General features: G+C 40.3%; 2 protein-coding genes across 1 annotated transcript in view; one reads left to right on the forward strand and one right to left on the reverse strand.

Annotated features, from left to right (window-relative positions):
- LOC100607920 (zinc finger protein 676) overlaps window positions 1-10,864 on the reverse strand; it is a 31,058-nt gene extending 20,194 nt beyond the window's left edge. Inside the window, 1 exon segment of the mRNA XM_030809441.1 lies at window positions 10,690-10,864. Coding sequence (XP_030665301.1) covers window positions 10,690-10,692 — 3 coding nt within the window. The 5' untranslated portion in view covers window positions 10,693-10,864.
- The window catches only part of LOC100586615 (zinc finger protein 257-like), a 318,730-nt gene that overhangs the window by 193,846 nt on the left and 104,623 nt on the right, over window positions 1-20,261 (forward strand).

The following is a 20,261-nucleotide window of genomic DNA, read 5'->3' on the forward strand; positions in this document are numbered from 1 at the left end:
AATAACTTTTTGGTAAATAATGAAATTAAGGCAGAAACCAAGAAGTGTTCTGAAACAAATAAGAACAAAAATACAACACACCAGAATCCCTGCAATACAGCTAAAGCAATGTTAAAAGAAAAATTTATAGCATTAAATCCTCAGATCAAAAAGTTAGAAAGATCTCAGTTTAACAACCTGACATCATAAATAAAAGACTGAGAGCAACAAAAGCGAATCAGCCCCAAGCTAGCAAAAGATGAGAAATAACCAAAATCAGATCTGAACTGAAGGAGATTTAGACATGAAAAACTACAAAATATCAAGAAATCCAGGTATTAAATCTATTTTTTTAAAAAGGTAAATAAAGTACTAGCTAGATTAATGAAGAAGATACAAATGAACACAATTAGAAATAACAGACACTACCACTGACCCCACAAAAATATACTGAAGTCTGCTATGCATATAAACAAACAAACAAAATCTAGAAGAAACAAAAAAATTCTTGAACAAATACATCCTCCCAAGACTGAACACACACACAAAAAAATCAGAGCCCTGGACCAGGTGTGGTGGCTCACGCTTGTAATTCCAGCACTTTGGGAGGCTGAGGTGGGTGGATCACCTAAGGTCAGGAGTTCGAGACCAGCCTCAACATGGGGCAACCCCATCTCTACTAAAAATACAAAATTAGGTGGGCGTAGTGGTGCATGCCAGTAATCTCAGCTACACGGGAGGCTGAGGCAGGAGAATTCCTTGAACCTGGGAGGCAGAGGTTGCGGTGAGCTGAGATCGAGCCATTGCACTCCAGCCTAGGCAAAAGAGCGAAACTCCATCTCAAAAAAAAAAAAAAAAAAAAAAAAAAAATCAAAGCCCTAAATACATAGATAAGCTAAAAAAATTGAATTAGTAATAAATAGCCTACCAACTAAATGAAGCTTAGGACCAGACACACTCACAGCTGAATTCTACCAGATGTACAAATAGAAGCTGATATTATTTCTATTAGAACAATTTCAAAAGATTAAAAAGAAGAAACTCCTCTCCAACTCATTATGTAAGAACAGCATCATTCTGATACCAAAACCTAACAGAGATAAAACAGAAAAAGGCAACTTTAGGCCAATATCCTTGAAAATTGATGCAAAAATCTTCAACAAATGGCTGGGCCTGGTGGCTCATGCCTGTAATCCCAGAACTTTGGGAGGCCAAGGTTGGCTGATTTCCTGAGGTGAGGAGTTCAAGACCAGCATAGCCAACATGATGAAACCCCGTCTCTTCTAAAAACACACAAAATATTGGCTGGGCATTGTAGCACACACCTGTAATTCCAGCTACTCAAGAGGCTGAGGCAGGAGAATCACTTGAACCTGGGAGGCAGAGGTTGCAGTAAGCCAAGATTGCACCACTACCCTCCAGCCTGGATGACACAGTGAGACTCCATCTCAAAAAAAAAAAAACCAAAAATAAAAAAAAGAAAAGAAATCTTCACCAAACTACTGGCAAACCAAATCCAGCAGCATATCAAAAACCTAACCCACTATGATCAACTAGGGTTTATTTTGGGGATTCAAGGTTTGTTCAACATACACAAATCAATAAATGTGGTTCATCACATAAACAGAATTAAAGACAGAAACCACAAGATTATCTCAATAGATGCATAAAAAGCTTTCAATAAAATTTAACATTTTTCATGTTAAAAACCCTCAACAAACTAGGCATTGAAGATGCATACGTCAAAATAGTAAGTTATCTATGACAAACCCACAGCCAATATACTGAATGGACAAAACCTGGAAGCATTCCTGCTTGAAAACTGGCACAAGACAAGGATGCCTTCTCTCAACACTCCTATTCAACATAAAATTGGCAGTCTTAGCCAGAGCGATCAGGTAAAAGATAAAAATAAAAGGCATCCAAACAAAAAGAGAGGAAGTCAAACTATCCCTATTTGCAAACAACATGACTCTACATCTGGAAACCCATATACTCTCAGCAGAAAAGCTCTTTAAACTTACAAACAACTTCAGTAAAGTCTCAGGATACAAAAGAAATGTACAAAAATTAGTAGCAACCCTATATATCAAGAACACCTAGGCCAAATCTGAATCAAAAACACAATCCCATTCACAACTGCCACAGAAAAGAATAACATATCTAGAAATACAGATAACAAGAAAGGTAAAAGATCTCTGTGACAAGAATTACAAAACAATGCTTAAAGAAGCCAGAGATGACACAGACAAATGGAAAACCACTTTATGCTCATGAATAAAAAAGATCACTATCATAAAAATGGCCATACTGCTGAAATAAATTTACAGATGTAATACTAATTTAATCAAACCACCAAAATATTTTTTTAACAGAACTAAAAAAACAAACTATTTCAAAATTCATGTGGAACCAAAAAAAGAGCCCGAATAACCAAGACAATCATAAGCAAAAACAACAAAGCTGAAGGCATTACGTTACCTGACTTCAAACTACAAAACAGTGCTACAGTAAACAAAGCAACATGGTACTGGTACAAAAACAAACTCATAGGCCAATGCAACAGAATAGGGAGCCCAGAAATAATGCCACACACCTAAAACCATCTGATCTTCAACAAAGGTGACAACAGGAATGTGGGAAGAATTTCCTATTTAATAAATGGTGCTAGAGTAACTAGCTAGCATTATGTAGTAGATTGAAACTGGACCCTTTTATAACACCATATAAAAAAAAATCAACTCAAGGTAAATGAAAGACTTAAATGTTAATCTTAAAAAGGATATATTAAAAAAAAAAACCCTGGAAGGTAAGAAGTGCCATTCTAGACATAGAAACTGGCAAAGATTTCATGATGAAGATATGAAAAGCAATTGCAACAAAAGCAAAAACTGACAAATGGGACCTAATTAAACTTTTTCACAGCAAAGGAAACTATCAACACAGTAAACAGACATCCTACAAAATAATAGAAAACATTTGCAAACTATGCTTCTGACAAAAGTCTACTATCTAGAATCCATAAAGAACTAAAACAAGTTTACAAGACAAAACAAACTAACTTAAAAGACCAAAAAAAAAATGAAAAGGACGTTTGTCTTCAAAAGGAGACAAACATGTGGCTAACAAATATATAAAAAAAAGCTCATCACTAATCATTAGAGAAATGCAAAAGAAAACCACAAGAAATCATCTCAAACCAGTGAGAATGGCCATTATTATAATTCAACCATTGTGAAAAGCAGTGTGGTGATTCCTCACTGAACTAAAAACAAAATTACCATTTGACCCAGTAACCTCACAATTGGGTATAAACCTAAAAATATATAAATTATTCTATCATAAAGACACATGCACAATCACGTTCATTGCAGCACCATTCACGATAGCAAAGACATGGAATCAACCTAAATGCCTAGACTAGATAAAGAAAATATAGTATGGTTGGGCACGATGGCACCTGCCTGTAATCCAGCACTTTGGGGGCTGAGCCAGGTGGATTACCTGAGCTCAGGAGTTTGAGACAGGCATGGACAACATGGCAAAATCCCATCTATAAAAAAAAAAAAAAATACAAAAATAAAAATTAGCTAGGCATGGTGGCACAGACTTTAGTCTTAGCTACTTGGGAAGCTTAGGTAGAAGAGGATTGCTTGAGCCTGAGAGGTTGAGGTTTCAGTGAGCCAAGATCACACCACTGTACTCCAGCCTGGGAAAAAGAGTGAGAACCTGTCTCCAAAAATAACAAAAAATTAAAAACTTTCTTAATAAACTTAATAAAAACAAAATATGGGCTGGGTGTGGTGGCTCACACTTGTAATCCCAGCACTTTGAGAGGCCAAGGCGACAGATCACCTGAAGTAAGGAGTTCGAGACCAGCCTGGCCAACGCGGCAAAACCCCATCTATACTAAAAATACAAAAATTAGCTGAGTGTGGTGGCACATGCCTGTAATCCCAGCTACTCCAGAGGCTGTGGCAGAATTGCTTGAACCCGGGAGGTGAGGTTGCAGTGAGCTGAGATCATGCCACTGCACTCCAGCCTGAGTGACACAGCAAGACTCCATCTCAAACCAAACAACCAAACAAATATGCTACATAAACATCATGAAATCATGAAATACTGTGTCGCCATAAAAAAAAAAGCAAAAAAACAAGATTATGTCCTTTGCAGCAACATGGATGAAGCTGGAGATCATTATTCTTAGAAAACTGGTGCAGAAACAGAAAACCAAATGCATGTTATTATTTATAAGTAAGAGCTAAATAAGAACACATGAACACAGAGGGGAAAAAAGATACTGAGGCCTAGTTGAGGGTGGAGGGTGGGAGGACTAAAAGGGTCAGAAAAAGTACCCTTTTGGTGCTATGATTAGTACTTCAGTGAGAAAATAATCTCCACACCAAACTCCCATGACACAATTTTAGCTGTATAAGAAAGCTGCACGTGTACCCCTGAACCAACCAAAAATAAAATTTAAAAGAAAACAAAGTCCCTGGGTTGGAGAGTGCAATGCAGGTGGAAGGACTGGTTTGTGCTACAGATAGTGGCCCAGGTGGGGCTGTACTCTGATTTATTTCTGGGTCCATGCAGGCAGATAAGATTATGAACACTAGGCTGGTAGAGAAACCTAGGTCGAGAACCCTAGGCTGGTGGAGAAAACAGGTTGCTACGGCAGATTCAGTGTCTCAAAATAGAGATATGCCAGGAGACTTGTAGATACTTTTGTAGGTTTTTGGCCAAAAAAACCACTAGAATCAAAAATCTTGTGGTAAAATTCCTGAGGGTGGTGCCTTGTCCAGAGAGGGGTGTGGACACATCAATGTCTAGTGGGTGTTTGTGAGTGGGTGGAAATCCTCTGCTGGCAGCTGTGGCAAAAGGGGGTTTGTCATCAGATCTCCTTTAAATTTTCAGTCCTCTGTCACTCTGGGAGGAGACCTGAAATCAAAGAACAAGGGGCAGTGTGACAGCCTGTGTAGAGGAGAGCAGAGCCTCCCATTCCCAGACACCCAGAGTTTCATTCCAGGCCAAGGGTATGTGATATCTTTCTTCTGGCACCAAATCTGCAGAGTTTGATGAACACCAACAATTCTCCAACACCAACTCATTGTCTAACACTTGAATTCTGACACCACCCAGAGTCAGCACAGACCCTGATTCAGGGCTCAGTCCCACAACATTGTCCTCACTGCAGATGCCAGTCTCAAACTCCATGGGCTCATCTATGGTTCTGACCTACTGTTTAAAAACTGGGGAGTCCCATAACCTTTTTGAAATTCAATAATCTGATAGAACTACTCACAGAACTCAGCAGAACACTGTAGTTATATTCACTGGCTTCAAATAAAATATACAACCCCCAAAAAGTCAAACAGAAGAAAAGTATAGAACCAAGAAAAGAGGTGGGAAAAGATGAGGCATATAGATAATAAATAGCCAGGATTAATAAAATTCTGTATTCTCTGTGTCCTCCAGGAACACTTATGAAAAGAAACACCCTTCCCATTGTGACTTAGATGGTGCTCTCTTTTCTTACCTACTACACAGCCAGGAAAACACTGCATGTTTTCTTCTTCTTCTCATTAAAAAAATCAGCTGAATTTGTCTTCAGTGGTCAATATAAAATACTTCTTAATCAAACTTCACTTCAGTTTATTTTCTTCCCACAGGCTCCTGAACTCTGAGCTACACTCAGTCTGAGCCACCATACAACCTCATTTTATGCTACTGCAGATTCAGTGTCTGAAGAACACTCCTAAGAACACACTGACTTCAGGGTAAAACATTCTGTGATCTAAAATCTGATTATTTCACCCTTCATTTAAACATTCCCCTCACCTTCTTTCTAAACTTGTTTGCTTTTCCCTAGGAGAAAAAGCCCTTTTCTACCTAATCTTTGTAATCCTTAAAGATCTTATACTTGGTACTTCCTCCTGTTATAATACTCCTTTGGAATTCAATTTTTTTTTTTTATGTACATCTAACTGGTTTATTTTAAAACCTCTCGAAACTGCCTCAGAACAGTAACAATTTACTGTTTAACAATTTAGGGTTAGGGGTCAGTTTAGGGTTAGGTTTAGGGTTCAGTAAGACACCCCCAAACCTCTTCTATCTTAACCTTAACTGCATCTGCCTGTGGGGCCCCAGCTTTCCAGGGCTCTGTAGCTTCTCTCACTATAGAGGCTTCTTCCATGGCTGGGGTAAGCAGGCGGGGACATCTGCAGGAAAGGCTTTCCAGAAGGAACTAACTGGGCCTTTAATAACCTCCTTTTGCCGGCTCAAAATTAACCTCAGCTTGCAGTCATTGGGCTCAAGCTTTAATTACCATGCCAGAGTCATTCACTTAGTTTTTGAAACTAAGTGTTTGAAAAATCCAGCAAAATGATTCAAAAACCGTGTTCATATAAGAAAATGTTAAGGTGCTTACATTTTGTACCTCAGTAAGAGAAGCAAATGTATTTATTTCTTTCAAACAATAAAGCATTATTTTATTTTTTGTATTAAAAATCACGCGGTAAACAGTTATATGGGAACACTTCTAGGAGGTACCAAGTTTCATGACATAAAATTTACCATTAAACTCAGAAATTGAAATAACAGGATATAGAACAAAGATACGTATTTTTGCAAATTCACCCTGCAAAAAAAAGAAACTGATGTTTTCATGAATCTGCGTAACTCACTAATTACCTACCGCATTTTCTTGTGGAAATATATTAATTCTCTATAGCCAAAATGGAAGAAAAATTTTTATTTTTTCCTCGGTAGCTAACATTCTAAAAGCTAGATGGAATTCTGTTTGAAATCACTCAGCCATAAAAAACACACCTGAGGGCCGGGCACGGTGGCTCATGCCTGTAATCCCAGCACTTTAGGAGGCCGAGGCAGGCGGATCATGAGGTCAGGAGATTGAGACCATCCTGGCTAACATGGTGAAACACCATCTCTACTAAAAATACAAAAAAATTTGCTGGGCGTGGTGGCGGGCTCCCACTACTTGGGAGGCTAAGGCAGGAGAAGGGTGTGAACCTGGGAGGCGGAGCTTGCAGTGAGATCCCGCCACTGCACTCCAGCCTGGGTGACAGAACAAGACTCTGTCTCCAAAAAAAAAAAAAAAAACACCTGAAAAAACTCCTAAAGTTACTCTGAGAAAAAAAAAGGTGAATGAGAATTTTCAACAAATAAAATACATAATTAGATACTGTTTTTTGAAACTCACCTTTTTTTATGCACTTTGTAAATATTTTCTTACCTTTCAAGTCCTACTAATAAAATGCAATTTACAGTTAAAAAACTGAGGTCAGCCGGGCACAGTGGCTCACACCTGCAATCCCAGCACTTTGGGAGGCCAAGGCAGGCAGATTACCTGAGGTCAGAATTTTGAGCTCAAACAGCCTGGTCAACATGGCAAACCCCCATCTCTACTAAAAATACAAAAAGTAGCCAGATGTGGTGGCAGGCACCTGTTGTCCCAGCTACTTGGGAGGCTGAGGCATGAGAATCACTCAAACTCGTGATGCAGAGGTTGCAGTGAGCGGAGATTGCACCACTGCACTCCAGCCTGGGCGACAGTGGAAAGCATTGTCTTAAAACAAACAAACAAACAAAAAAGGCCAGGTGCGGTGGCTCACACCTGTAATCCTACCACTTTGGGAGGCTGAGGTGGGCAGATCACAAGGTCAGGAGTTCGAGAACAGCCTGGCCAATATGGTGAAATTCCGTCTCTACCACAAATACAAAAATTAGCCTGGCACGGTGGTGCGTGCCTGTAGTCCCAGCTACTCGGGAGGCTGAGGCAGAAGAATTGCTTGAATCTGGAGGTAGAGGTTGCAGTGAGCCAAGATTGCACCACTGCATTGCAGCCTGGGTGACAGAGTGAGACTCCATCTCAAAAAAAAAAACCAAGAAACAAAAAACTGAGGTCAGAATAAGTGAACAATGCATTTAATCATTGCAAGGTACAGATATGTCTGACTCATGTGTCAAGTCAGGCCATCCAATTACTTGAGAGATTCTCCCACCCCATTCTGTTCACTTAAGTGCTCAATAGCCATTCTCTCAGGAGACTCTGAACTATGCCCCAGTAAGTGCCCCAGGTACATTTTACTTTGCAAGTTCTTGCACCATCTCGCTGGGATCAGTTTTTTTTCTTCGTCTTTGGAGTGCTATTCTTTTTCACAAACTTTTTACCACTTTTATTTCACTATTTTTCTGTCCCCTAAGAGAATCCAGGGGCAAAAATTATTTTGGTTTCCCCTTCAATACCAGCATCTGATTCTCCGAACAGCAATACGTCTCCAAGAAATGGAAGCTGGGTTGGGTAAAGACAACACTAATATCTCAAGGGGTTAGCTTTCCAAAAAAACAGCACACCAGAAGATGCCTCTCAGCCCCAGGGCATTCACCTGCTCTCTTGAGAGGCTACACTCCATATCTCATGTTGTGTTATGGGAGAAGAGAGGCTACACTGTACCTCAGGTTGTCTTATGGGAGAAAATGACCCAGGAGCTGATATTCACTGGACACTCTCGCAGACATAGCCATGGCGGGTATCTTGGTTTTTCCCCAGACAGTACTGAAGCTCAAGTCCAAGAAAAAACTGAAGGGTAGCTGAGGACACATCTCCCTATAAAGTTTCCAAACGGAAACCTTGACCCAAAAACATTCTGATATCTGTGTCTATGGAAAACAGAAGAAAAAATATTTACAAACAGAAAACAAATCTTTTTAAATGTGCCATCAAATGCTTTGTCAAAAAATGACTAAAATAGGTATCAAAATGTACACTAAAGGACAAATAGTTGATCATGTGAATAAGGGAGGGGAAATTGGCATTGGGGAGTGTCAGAAGGAAGTGGAAATTAAGTATTTTACTGCAAGACAGAGTCAGGTTGGAGAAATAGGGGGTGGCAGATAGACTTGAGGCCCTGCTTGGGACACATGTGAAAAATGCAAGGAAACAGCAGTTGCCTGTGGGGTGTGAAAATAATTAAGTGGCTGGCCGTTAGACTGAGGAGGCTCTAGTTCCTAATTTCTACTTTTAAAAAATCTAATTCGGCCAGGCACGGCGGCTTACACCTGTAATCCCAGCACTTTGGGAGGCCGAAGCAGGTGAATCTCTTGAAATCAGGAGTTCGAGACCAGCCTGACCAACATGGTGAAACCCCGTCACTGTTAAAAATGCAAAGTTAGCGGGCATGGTGGTCAAAAGGGCAAAGTTACGCTGCCTGTAATCCCAGCTGCTTGGGAGGATGAGGCAGGAGAATCATTTGAACCTGGGAGGTGGAGATAGCAGTGAACCCAGATGACGCCATTGCACTCCAGCCTGGGAGACAGAGGGAGACTTCGTTTAAAAAAAAAAAAAAAAAAAATCTAATTCAAATGCATTTTTTGTAAATTACTACATTGGGGGAAAAAATTTCAGGCTTAACACACTATAAACTGCCAATTAACCTCTGATTACATAAGCAAGAAATTTCCATCTTGACGTTACAAATTAAGAAACTGCGGCCGGGCGCGGTGGCTCACGCTTGTAATCCCAGCATTTTGGGAGGCCGGGGCGGGCGGATCACGAGGTCAGGAGATCGAGAACCACGGTGAAACCCCGTCTCTACTAAAAATACAAAAAATTAGCCGGGCGTGGTGGCGGGTGCCTGTAGTCCCAGCTACTCGGAGAGGCTGAGGCAGGAGAATGGCGTGAACACGGGAGGCGGAGCTTGCAGTGAGCCGAGATTGCGCCACTGCACTCCAGCCTGGGCGACAGAGCGAGACTCCGTCTCAAAAAAAAAAAAAAAAATTAAGAAACTGCAAGACCAGGTGCAGTGGCTTACGCCTATAATCCCAGCACTTTTGGAGGCCGAGGCGGGCAGATCACGAGGTCAGGAGATCGAGAACATCCTGGCTAACATGGTGAAACCCTGTCTCTACTAAAAATACAAAAAAGTAACCGAGCGTGGTGGCGGGAGGCTGTAGTCCCAGCTACAGGGAAGGCTGAGGCAGGGGATTGGCGTGAACCCGGGAGGCAGAGCTTGCAGTGAGCCAAGATCGTGCCACTGCACTCCAGCCTGGGTGACAGAGGAAAGACTCCGTCTCAAAATAAAATAAATAAATAAATAAATAAAACAAAACAAGAAACTACGTAACTGTACCTAACCAATTATTGAATGTGGTTTTCTTCGTTATGCACCTTATAAACCTCTTTCCGTCAAACCCCTTCAATTGACCATTAACTACAACCCATAGCTGGGTGCTCTACAATTTTTGAATCACTCTTTGATTAAATTCTTTAATATTTTTGCGGTGACTTTCATAAATTTTTCATAGGAGAAAACAGGAACTGGGAATCTCACAGACCAAAGCTCTTCCCGTTCATGAACCCACACCCGGAGTCAGGATTCTCCTCTGACTACCCTCCCAAGCTCCCTGCATATCTGGGAGAGACTCCGCGCTGAGGTTGCAGAGCTGCCCCAAGAGGGCTCCAGGCCAGGGCACAATCACAGCGCAGGGAAGAGACAGGACGCCCGGGGGCCCGACTGTCAGCGCAGCCTCCATCTTACGGCTGAAGGGGACTGAGGTCGAGCTAGGCAAGGAGAACTCGGGGCACAGATGTGGAGCTGACTGCGGGGAGGCCTGAGTCCGGCCACAGCCACTTTCCACCGGTTCCAAGCAGCCCGGGACACTCTCTCCGGATGTCGGACCCGGCACACTCACCATTTCTAGGCTTCCAGGGGGTCCTGGCGACTTAGTTGTGGATCTCCCAATACCCGCAGGTCACAGGGCCACAAAGGCTGGGCCTCTAGGAGCAGAGGACACACAGCAGTAAGGACAAGACCTTGACCTCCGGCTGCAGCGAGAGACAAAGGACCGACCACAGCCCGGAAGCCGACCTGCCCCCTCCAGCTGCGTGCCTGATTGGGCGTTCACAGCCCAGCGTCCCTGATTGGATAATGTTTAAGGCCCCGCCCTTTCAGGCCCTGAGTGACAGGAGATGTGATCAGATGCTGGGCTGAATGAAGAAAGAGAGCCAGCCTAGGCTGCAGCCTTTTCAGGCAGGGCTTCCTCCCTGAGCTGAGCCAGGCCCAACCCAGAGGATGGGAATAGTCTATCTCTTCTTTACTCTCTCTTTTTAAATGTATTCGAAATGTGAACGAATATATTTTACTGCCATGTTAATAATACATAAAACTTTTGTTCAAGAGTAAATTAATTTTTACTTTAGTAATAGTGTATTATCAATACTAAAGGCTGGGCGCGATGGCTTACACTTTTAATCCCAACAGTTTGGGAGGCCAAGGAGGGCGGATCACTGGAGGTCAGAAGTTCAAGACCAGCCTGGTCGATAGGGTGAAACCCCTTCTCTACTAAAAATACAAAACTTAGTCAGGCGTGGTGGTGGGCGCCTGTAATCCCAGCTACTCAGGAGGCTAAGGCAAGAGAATCATTTGAACCCAGGAGGTGGAGGTTGCAGTGAGCCGAGATTGGGCCATTGCACTCCAGCCTGGGCAACAAGAGTGAAACGCCATCTCAAAAAACAAAACAACAAAAAAACTAAACCTATTTTAGTAAAACCTTATAAATAAATCCATTAAATTTGTCACTTTTGAACACTCTAGATTTTCATATATATTTTTTAATCTCATATTTTTTAGCTTTTTCTATTTTATTTTAATAGACTTTTTTTAACTTGAAACAACCTTAAATTATTATTATTATTTATTTTTGAGACAGAGTCTTGCTCTGTCCGCCAGCCTAGAGTGCAATGGCATGATCTCAGCTCACTGCAAATTCCACCTCCTGGGTTCAAGCAATTCTCCTTCCTCAGTCTCCCGAGTAGCTGGGATTACAGGTGCCTGCCACCACACGCAGCTAATTTAGCATGGTGACCTGAACTTGTAGTACCAGCTGTTCAGGGGCTGAAGTTGGAGGATTGCCTGAGCCCAGGAGGTTGTGTCTGCAGTGAGCCCTGATCAAGCCACTGCCCTCCATTCTGGGTGACAGAGTGAGACCCCTTCTTAAAAAAAAGCGAAAGCATATAACCTTAAACTTATGAGAGTTTGGGGGTTTTTATTTTTGTCTTAAATTATTATATTTCAATAGTTTTGGGGTATAGGTAGTATTTGGTTACATGGATAAGTTCTTTTGTGGTGATTTCTGAGATATAGGTGCACCAATCTCCCAAGCAGTGTGTGCTATACCCAACGTGTAGTCTTTCATCCCTCACCCCCTCTCCCACCCTTCACGCTGAGTGCCCAGAGTCCATTATATAATTCTTTTATTTATTTATTTATTTTTTGAGACAGAGTTTCATTCTTGTTGCCTAGGCTGGAGTACAGTGGCATGATCTCGGCTCACCACAACCTCCACTTCCCAGGTTCTAGCGATTCTCCTGCCTCAGCCTTCCCAAGTAGCTAGGATTACAGGCATGCCCCAACATGCCCAACTAATTTTGTATTTTTAGTAGAGACAGGGTTCCTCTATGTTGGTCAGGCTGGTCTTGAACTCCTGACCTCAGGTGATCGCCCGCCTCTGCCTCCCAATGTGTTGGGATTACAGGCGTGAGCCACTACACTTGGCCCCATTATATAATTTTTATGGCTTTGTATCTTCATAGCTTAGCTCCCACTTATAAGTGAGGACATACAATATTTGGGTTTTATCCCCTATTTTTTTTTTTTTTTTTTTTTGAGATGGAGTTTGCTGTGATTACAGGCATAAGCCACCGCACCAGGCCTATTTTTTGATGTTTTAATTATGGTCTTTTCTGTTTGTTTGTTTTTGAGATAGAGTCTCACTGTGTCACCCAGACTGGAGTGCAGTGGTGCGATCTCAGCTCACTGCAGCCTTCGCCTCCTAGGTTCAAGCGATTCTCCAGCCTCAGCCTCCCAAGTAGCATGGATTACAGACACACTCCATCGCACCCTGCTAATTTTTGTATTTTTAGTAGAGACGTGGTTTTGCCATGTTGGCCAGGCTGGTCTGGAACTCCTGACCTCAGGTGATTTACCTGTCTCTGTCTCCCAGAGTGCTGGGATTGCAGGCATGAGCCACCATGCCTGGCCAATCATGGTCATTCTTGCAAGAGCAAGGTGTTATCACATTGTGGTTTTGATTTGCATTTCCCTGATCATTAATCATTAGTGATGTTCAGTATTTTTTCTATGTTTGTTGGCCATTTGTATATCTTCTTTTGAGAATTTTTTAAGTCCCATCTGTCTCATCTGTCTTTGTTTTTGTTGCATTTGCTTTGGGATTCTTCATCATGCACTCTTCGCCTAAGTCAATGCCTAGAAGAGTTTCTTCAATGCTTTAGAATTCGGGTTGTTTTAGGTCTTAGATTAAAGTATTTGATCCATTTTGAGTTGATTTTTGTGTAAGGTGAGACATGAAGGTCCCTTTTTTAAATTTTTTAATTTTTTTTGAGACGGAGTCTCGCTCTGTTCCCAGGCTGGAGTGCAGTGGCACGATCTCAGCTCACTGCAACCTCTGGCTCCTGGGTTCAAGCAATTCTCTGCCTCAGCCTCCTGAGTAGCTAGGATTACAAGCTCCCACCACCATACTCAGCTAATTTTTTTTTTTTTTTTTTTGTATTTTTAGTAGAGACAGAGTTTCACCATCTTGGCCAGGCTGGCCTTGAATTCCTGACCTCATGATCCACCCACCTCAACCTCCCAAAGTGCTGGGATTACAGGTATGAGCCACTGCACCCAGCCAAAGATCTAGTTTTATTCTTCAATATGTGGCTTCCCAATTATCCCAGCACCATTTATTGAATAGGGTGTTCTTTCCCCACTTTATATCTTTGTTTACTTTGTCAAAGATCAGTTGGCTGTAAGTATTTGGGTTGATTTCTGATTTTGCTATTCTGTTTCATTGGGCTACATGTCTATTTTTATACCCATACAATGCTGTTTTGGTAACTATAGCCTTGTAATATAGTTTGAAGTCAGATAATGTGATGCCTTCAGATTTTTTCGTGTGTGTTTTTTGTTTTGTTTTGTTTTGTTTTATTTTTCTTAGTCTTGCTTGGACTATGGAGGCTCTCTTTTTAATTTATATAAATTTTAGGATTTTTTTTTAGTTCTGTGAAGAATGATAATGTTATTTTCATGGAAATTACATTGAATTGGTAGATTGCTTTTGGTAGGTTGATCATTGTCACAGTAGGATTGCTACCCATCAATAAGCATGAAATACGTTTCCATTTGTTTTTGTTGTCTATGATTTCTTTCAGCAACGTTTTGTAGTTTTTCTTGTAAAGATCTTTCACCACCTTGGTTAGACATATTCCTAATTTTTTTTTTGCAGCTATTTTAAAATGATGAGTTCTTAATTTAATTCTTAGTTTGGTCACTGTTAGTATACACCAGTACCACCAATTTTTGCACATTCATATTTTATCCTGAAATTTTACTGAATTTATCTATCAGATTTCAAAGTTTTTTTCTTGTTTTCTTTTTGAGACAAGGTTTTACTCTGTCACCCAGGCTGGAGTGCAGTGGCGTGATCTCGGCTCACTGCAACTTCTGCCTCCCGGGTTCCAGTGATTCTCCTGTCTCAGCCTCCCCAGTAGCTGGATTACAGCCACTCGCCACTGTGCCCAGCTAATTTTTGTATTCTTAGTAGAGACGGGGTTTTACCATGTTGGCCAGGCTGGTCTTGAACTCCTGACCTCATGATCTACCCGCCTGGTCCTCCCAAAGTGCTGGGATTACAGATGTGAGCCACTTTTTTGTGCCCAGCTGATGCTGTTTATTTTTTGCTTTACTCTGATTGCTTTGGCTAAGACATCCATTACTGTGTTGAATAGAAGTGGTGAGAGTGGGCATTATTGTCTTGTTCCAATTCTCAGAAAAAATCCTTTCAACTTTTTTCTGTTCAGTGTAATGTTGGCTGTTTATAATAGATAGCTTTTTTTTTTTTTTTTTTTTTCAGATGGAGTCTCACTCTGTCGTCCAGGCTGGAGTGTAATGTCAGGATCTCTGCTCACTGCAATGTCTGCCTCCTGGACTCAAGCGATTTTCTCACCTCAGTCTCCCCAGTAGCTGGGACCACTAGGCACCCGCCATCATGCCTGGCTAATTTTTGTATTTTTGAACAGACGAGGTTTCACCATGTTGGCCAGGCTGATCACAAACTCCTGACCTCAGGTGATCTGCCTACCTCGGCCTCCCAAAGTGCTGGGATTACAGGCTTGAGCCACCATGTCTGCCTGTCATAGATGGCTTTTATGACCTTACAATATGTTCCCTCTATCCCAGTTCTCCTGAGGATTTTAATCATAAAGTGATGCTGGATTTTGCCAAATGATTTTTCTGCATATATTGAGATAATCATATAATTTTTGGTTTTAATTCTGTTTATTTGGTGTAAAACATGTATTGACTTACCTATGTTAAATCATCTCTGCATCCCTGGCATAAAATGTTCTCGATTATGGTGTACTATCTTATTAATATGCTGCTGTGTTTAGTTAGCTAGTATTTTATGGAAGATTTTTGCATTTATGCTCATCAGGAACATTGGTGTGTAGTTTTCTTTTATTATGTCTTTTCCTGATCTTGGTATTAGAGTGATATTGGCTTCATAGAATGATTTAGGAAGGATTCCCTTTTTCTCTATCTTTTGGAATAGTTTCAGTAGGAGTGGTACCAATTCTTTGAATGTGGGATAGAATTGAGCTATGAATCCATCTTGTCCTGGACTTTTTTTGTTGGCAGTTTTTTTTTTTTTTCTTGAGTCTTGCTCTGTCACCCAGGCTGGAGTGCAGTGGTGCATTCTTGACCCACTGCAACCTCTGCCTCCTGGGTTTAAGTGATTCTCCTTCCTCAACCTCCCAAGTAGCTGGAATTAGGGCACAAACCACCATGCCTGGCTAATTTTTGTATTTTAAGTAGAGATGGGTTTTGCCATGTTGATCAGGCTGATATCAAACCCCTGACCTCAAGTGATCCACCCACCTCATCCTACCAAAGTGCTAGGATTACAGGCATGAGCCACTGCACCCAGCTGGCAATTTTTTATTACTAGTTTAATCTTACTACTTGTTATTGGTCTGTTCAAAGCTTTTATTTCTTCTGAGTTTAATCTAGGAGGTTTGTATATTTCCAGGAATTTATGGAACTCCTCTAGGTTTTCTAGTTTGAGCATGTAAAGGTATTCATAGTAGCTTTGAATGATCTTTTATTTCTAATTGAGCATATTTGGATCTTCCTTCTGCTTTTCTGGGTTAATCTCACTAATAGTCTATCAATTTGGTTTATCTTTTCAAATAACTAGCTTGTTGTTTTATCTTTTGCATTTTTTAAAATTTCAATTTGATTTAGTTCTGCTCTGATCTTTGTTATTTATTTATTTATTTATTTTTCTGCTGGGTTTGGGTTTGGTTTGTTCTTGTTTCTCTTGTGCCTTGAGGTGTAATCTTAGGTTGTTTATTGTGCTCCTTTGAACTTTTTGATGCATGTATTTAATGCTATGAACTTTCCTCTTAGCACCACTTTTGATGTATCCCAGAGGTTTTAATATGTTGTGTCACTATTATTCAATTTAAAAAATTATTTAATTTCCATCTTGATTTCATTGTGGAACCAATGATCATTCAGGAGCAGTTTATTTAATTTTCATGTATTTGTATGGTTTTGAGTGTTCCTATTGGAACTGATTTCTAATTTGATTCCACTGTGGCCTAAGACAGTACTTGATATAATTTTGATATTCTTACATTTATTCAGGGGCTGAGCATGGTGGCTCATGTTTTAATCCTAGCACTTTGGGAGGCCAAGGCAGGTGGATAACCTCAGGTTAGAAGTTCAAAACCAGCCTGGCCAACATGGTGAAACCTCATCTCTACTAAAAATACAAAAATTAGGCAAGCATGATGGCACGTGCCTGTAATCCCAGCTACTCCGAAGGCTGAGGTAGGAGAATCCCTTGAACCTGGGAGGCAGAGGTTGCTGTGAGGCGAGATTGTGCCATTGCACTCCAGCCTTGGTGACACAGCAAGACTCTGTCACAAAAAATAATAATAATAAAATAATTCAGACTTGTCTTGTGGCCTATCATATGGTCTATCTTGAAGAATGTTTTATGTGCTGATGAAAAGAATGTATATTCTGCAGTTGTTGGGTAGAATACTCTGTAAATATCTGTTAAGTCCATTTGTTCTAAGGTATAGTTTAAGTCCATTGTTTTTGTTTGTTTCTTTGTTTGACTTTCTGTCTTGATGACGTGTCTAATGCTGTAAGTAAAGTACAAAAGTCCCCCAATATTTTTGTGGTGTTGTCTCTCTCATTGCATTTCTTAAGGGACAACTTAGGTGAAACAAGAAAATTTATATTTCTGAAGCACAGAACTAACATTTAAGGCTAAAAAATTTTTTTTCTTTGAGATGGAGTCTCGCTCTGTCACCCAAGCTGGAGTGCAGTGGCATGATCTAGGCTCACTGCAACCTCCGCCTCCCCAGTTCAAGTGATTCTCCTGCCTCAGACTCCTGAGGAGCTGGGACTGCAGGCACCCACCATCACACATGGCTACTTTTTGTGTTTTTAGTAGAAACAAGGTTTCACCATATTGGCCAGGCTGATTTCAAACTCCTGACCTTAGGTGATGTGCCTGCCTCGTTCTCCCAAAGTGCTAGGATTACAGGTGTGAGCCACCGCACCTGGCCTTAAATGTACTGTTTATGTTTTTTTCAGTATATAAGATTATATGATTTGCAAACAGCAACTTTGTACTTATTTGTCTTCAATTTCAATGGCTTTAAACCTTTTTTTTTTTTGCCTAATTCTTCTGCCACATACTTCCAGGGTTACGTTAAATTAGAAGCATTGGCAATGGAGACAATATAATTGTGCATTGCGTTGGTTTTCGTAAATTTCATGGAGTGAAAACCTCTTCCAGTTTATGTAAACTGATTACAAGAGGTAAAGATCTTCTTTTGTTGGGCCCCCATATTTATAGGATGCCCTGTTTATTTGTAATAGAGAGAGGTGGTAGGTTGGTCAAAAACTGCTGCCTCTGCATAGGATTTACCTTTAGTTGGCTTGTTACAGAAGGCTTGGGTAGTTGTAATTCCCATTTTATTACTGGACAGACTGAATATCCCTCAGGACTTTCATCTGTAGAGCAGACACTAGGGGCAGTTGTTGCAGTCAGGTCTGCATATGGTGGGGCTTACATCAGGATGTGGATGAGGATGCCTTTCACTGAGTACTAGAGAGGGGCTTCCCAGGTCACTGTGTGGGATTCTACCAAGGCAGAATTGGCCATGAACTGTGGCTTGGAGCCAGAAGGAAAACATTAAACTGTATGGCTACAATGGGTGTCTTCCTCCAGGCCTCTGGAAGAGCAGGAGCTCTCCTAGGCTGTGGCTGGGAGGAGTTTGGAATGGTTATAGGGTAAGTTCAGAATTCTCAGTGGGAGCAAGTTGGGTTGGCTATTTTTTGGTCTGTAGCTAAGAACAGAGGTCCTGTCTGCCACCTTAATGGAAGCCTGTCTCCTGAAAAGAACATTCCTCAATCTTGGGCTTCAGCAGTTTCACAGCTCCATCCCTGGATCTCAAAGCTCTTTTGAAAGTACTTGTTTTAGAGATGAAGTCTTTCTACATAACACAGGCTGGTCTTGAAATCCTGGCCTGAAGAAATTCTTCAACCTGAGTGTATTATGTAATTATCATTACAGATACGAGCCAGGATGCCTGGATCTCTCATAAACACATTTTTGTCAGGGCTGGCTCACAGTTTTCTTGCTGTCAGAGGATAAGAAAATAGGTCACCTTTTATTTTTTATTTTTTTAATTTCACTGATGTCGTTCTCCCTATACATTTTTACTTTCTATTTTCTATTTCACATTTCTCTGTTATTTTAGTTTCAGATATTTAGGATAATATGTTAGAATTTACATGTTATGCCTGAAGTAAATTGGTAGGCATTCCATATTTATTAAAATATTTAGTTATAAATTTAAGTTTGCTGCAGACAGAAAGGAATTATATGATTTCCATTCACTTTCTTCAGCCCATATTTAAATAATAAAATAAGTTCTTCCCAGATACTTGTTTTATATATCAGAGGCTTTAATTATATTCTGTAAGACTTTTTTTTAATTTAGCAAGGTAAGACTATTCTTTGCTTCTAAAGTAAAAATTACAGCAGTTTCATTTTGTGTAAGAATAGCACATATTCTTTAAGAATATATGTAGCATATATTGTGTAAGAACAGCATATATAATGGTAAAATTTACCTCAGTTTTATTTAATGCTTATTTATTAAAAGCTTATCATTAGAATCTTCTATTTATGATTGTACTGCAATTTCTCTTAAAATTTACTGCCATGCAGTGCATGCCAATGATTCAAAATACCTGCCTTCCATGAATACATAGATACAGTCAAATATTGCAGATATCTAGACAAAATTTTTAATGGTACATCAATGTTGCATACCAGATCTTATGAGTAAACATTTCTCTTATTATTATCTGCAGTTCTATATGTGTGCTTTTTAGTGTCAGTTTCTTAATATCAATGTATTAGGTTTTTTTGTTTTACTTATGTATTATAATTGTAGACAATTTGCAATTCTGTTTGTACACTTTAAGTCAATGTGGGGTTTAATTAGAAATAAATTAGCCATATGTCTATCACAATCACATTATATATTTTTGTGTTTTTATCTATAAATATGACTCCAATTATGGTTATGGCTTATCTTGTATATATTCCTTCTTAGCTGATTTTCAGTGGTTGTTTTATCTTGTCTAAGTGAGTAGTTGTGGAAATAATCTTATTTTCACCCTGTGTTTAATAATGGATATATATTTCCTTTGTGTGAGAGAAACAGTTTTGTGATTGGAAGGTAATTCTAGAAAAGATTTATAATTCTTCATTTAGTTTTTGTTCTAAAATAATTTTTGTAAAAACAGATAACATAAAATTGATTCTCTAAAATCTATTTAAGTGTACATTTTGTGGCCAGGCATGGTAGTGGCTCACCTCTGTAATCCCAGAAATTCAGGAGATCAAAAGAGAAGGATCACCTGGGCCCAAACGTTTGAGACCAGCCTGGGAAACATAAAGACCTGCTGTATCCAAAAAAAATTTTAAAATAACAAGCCATGGTGGTGTGCACCTGTGGTTCCAGCAAACTGGGAGATTAAGGGACAAGGAGTACTTTATCCTGGGAATTTGAGGCTGAAGTGAGCCATAATTTTGCTATTGCACACCAGCTTGGGTGACAAAGTGAGACCCTCTGTCAAAAAAAAGCTGTGGATTTCAGGCATGTTAAA

Source organism: Nomascus leucogenys, chromosome 3 (assembly GCF_006542625.1).
Source record: "Nomascus leucogenys isolate Asia chromosome 3, Asia_NLE_v1, whole genome shotgun sequence".
Lineage (NCBI taxonomy): Eukaryota > Metazoa > Chordata > Mammalia > Primates > Hylobatidae > Nomascus > Nomascus leucogenys.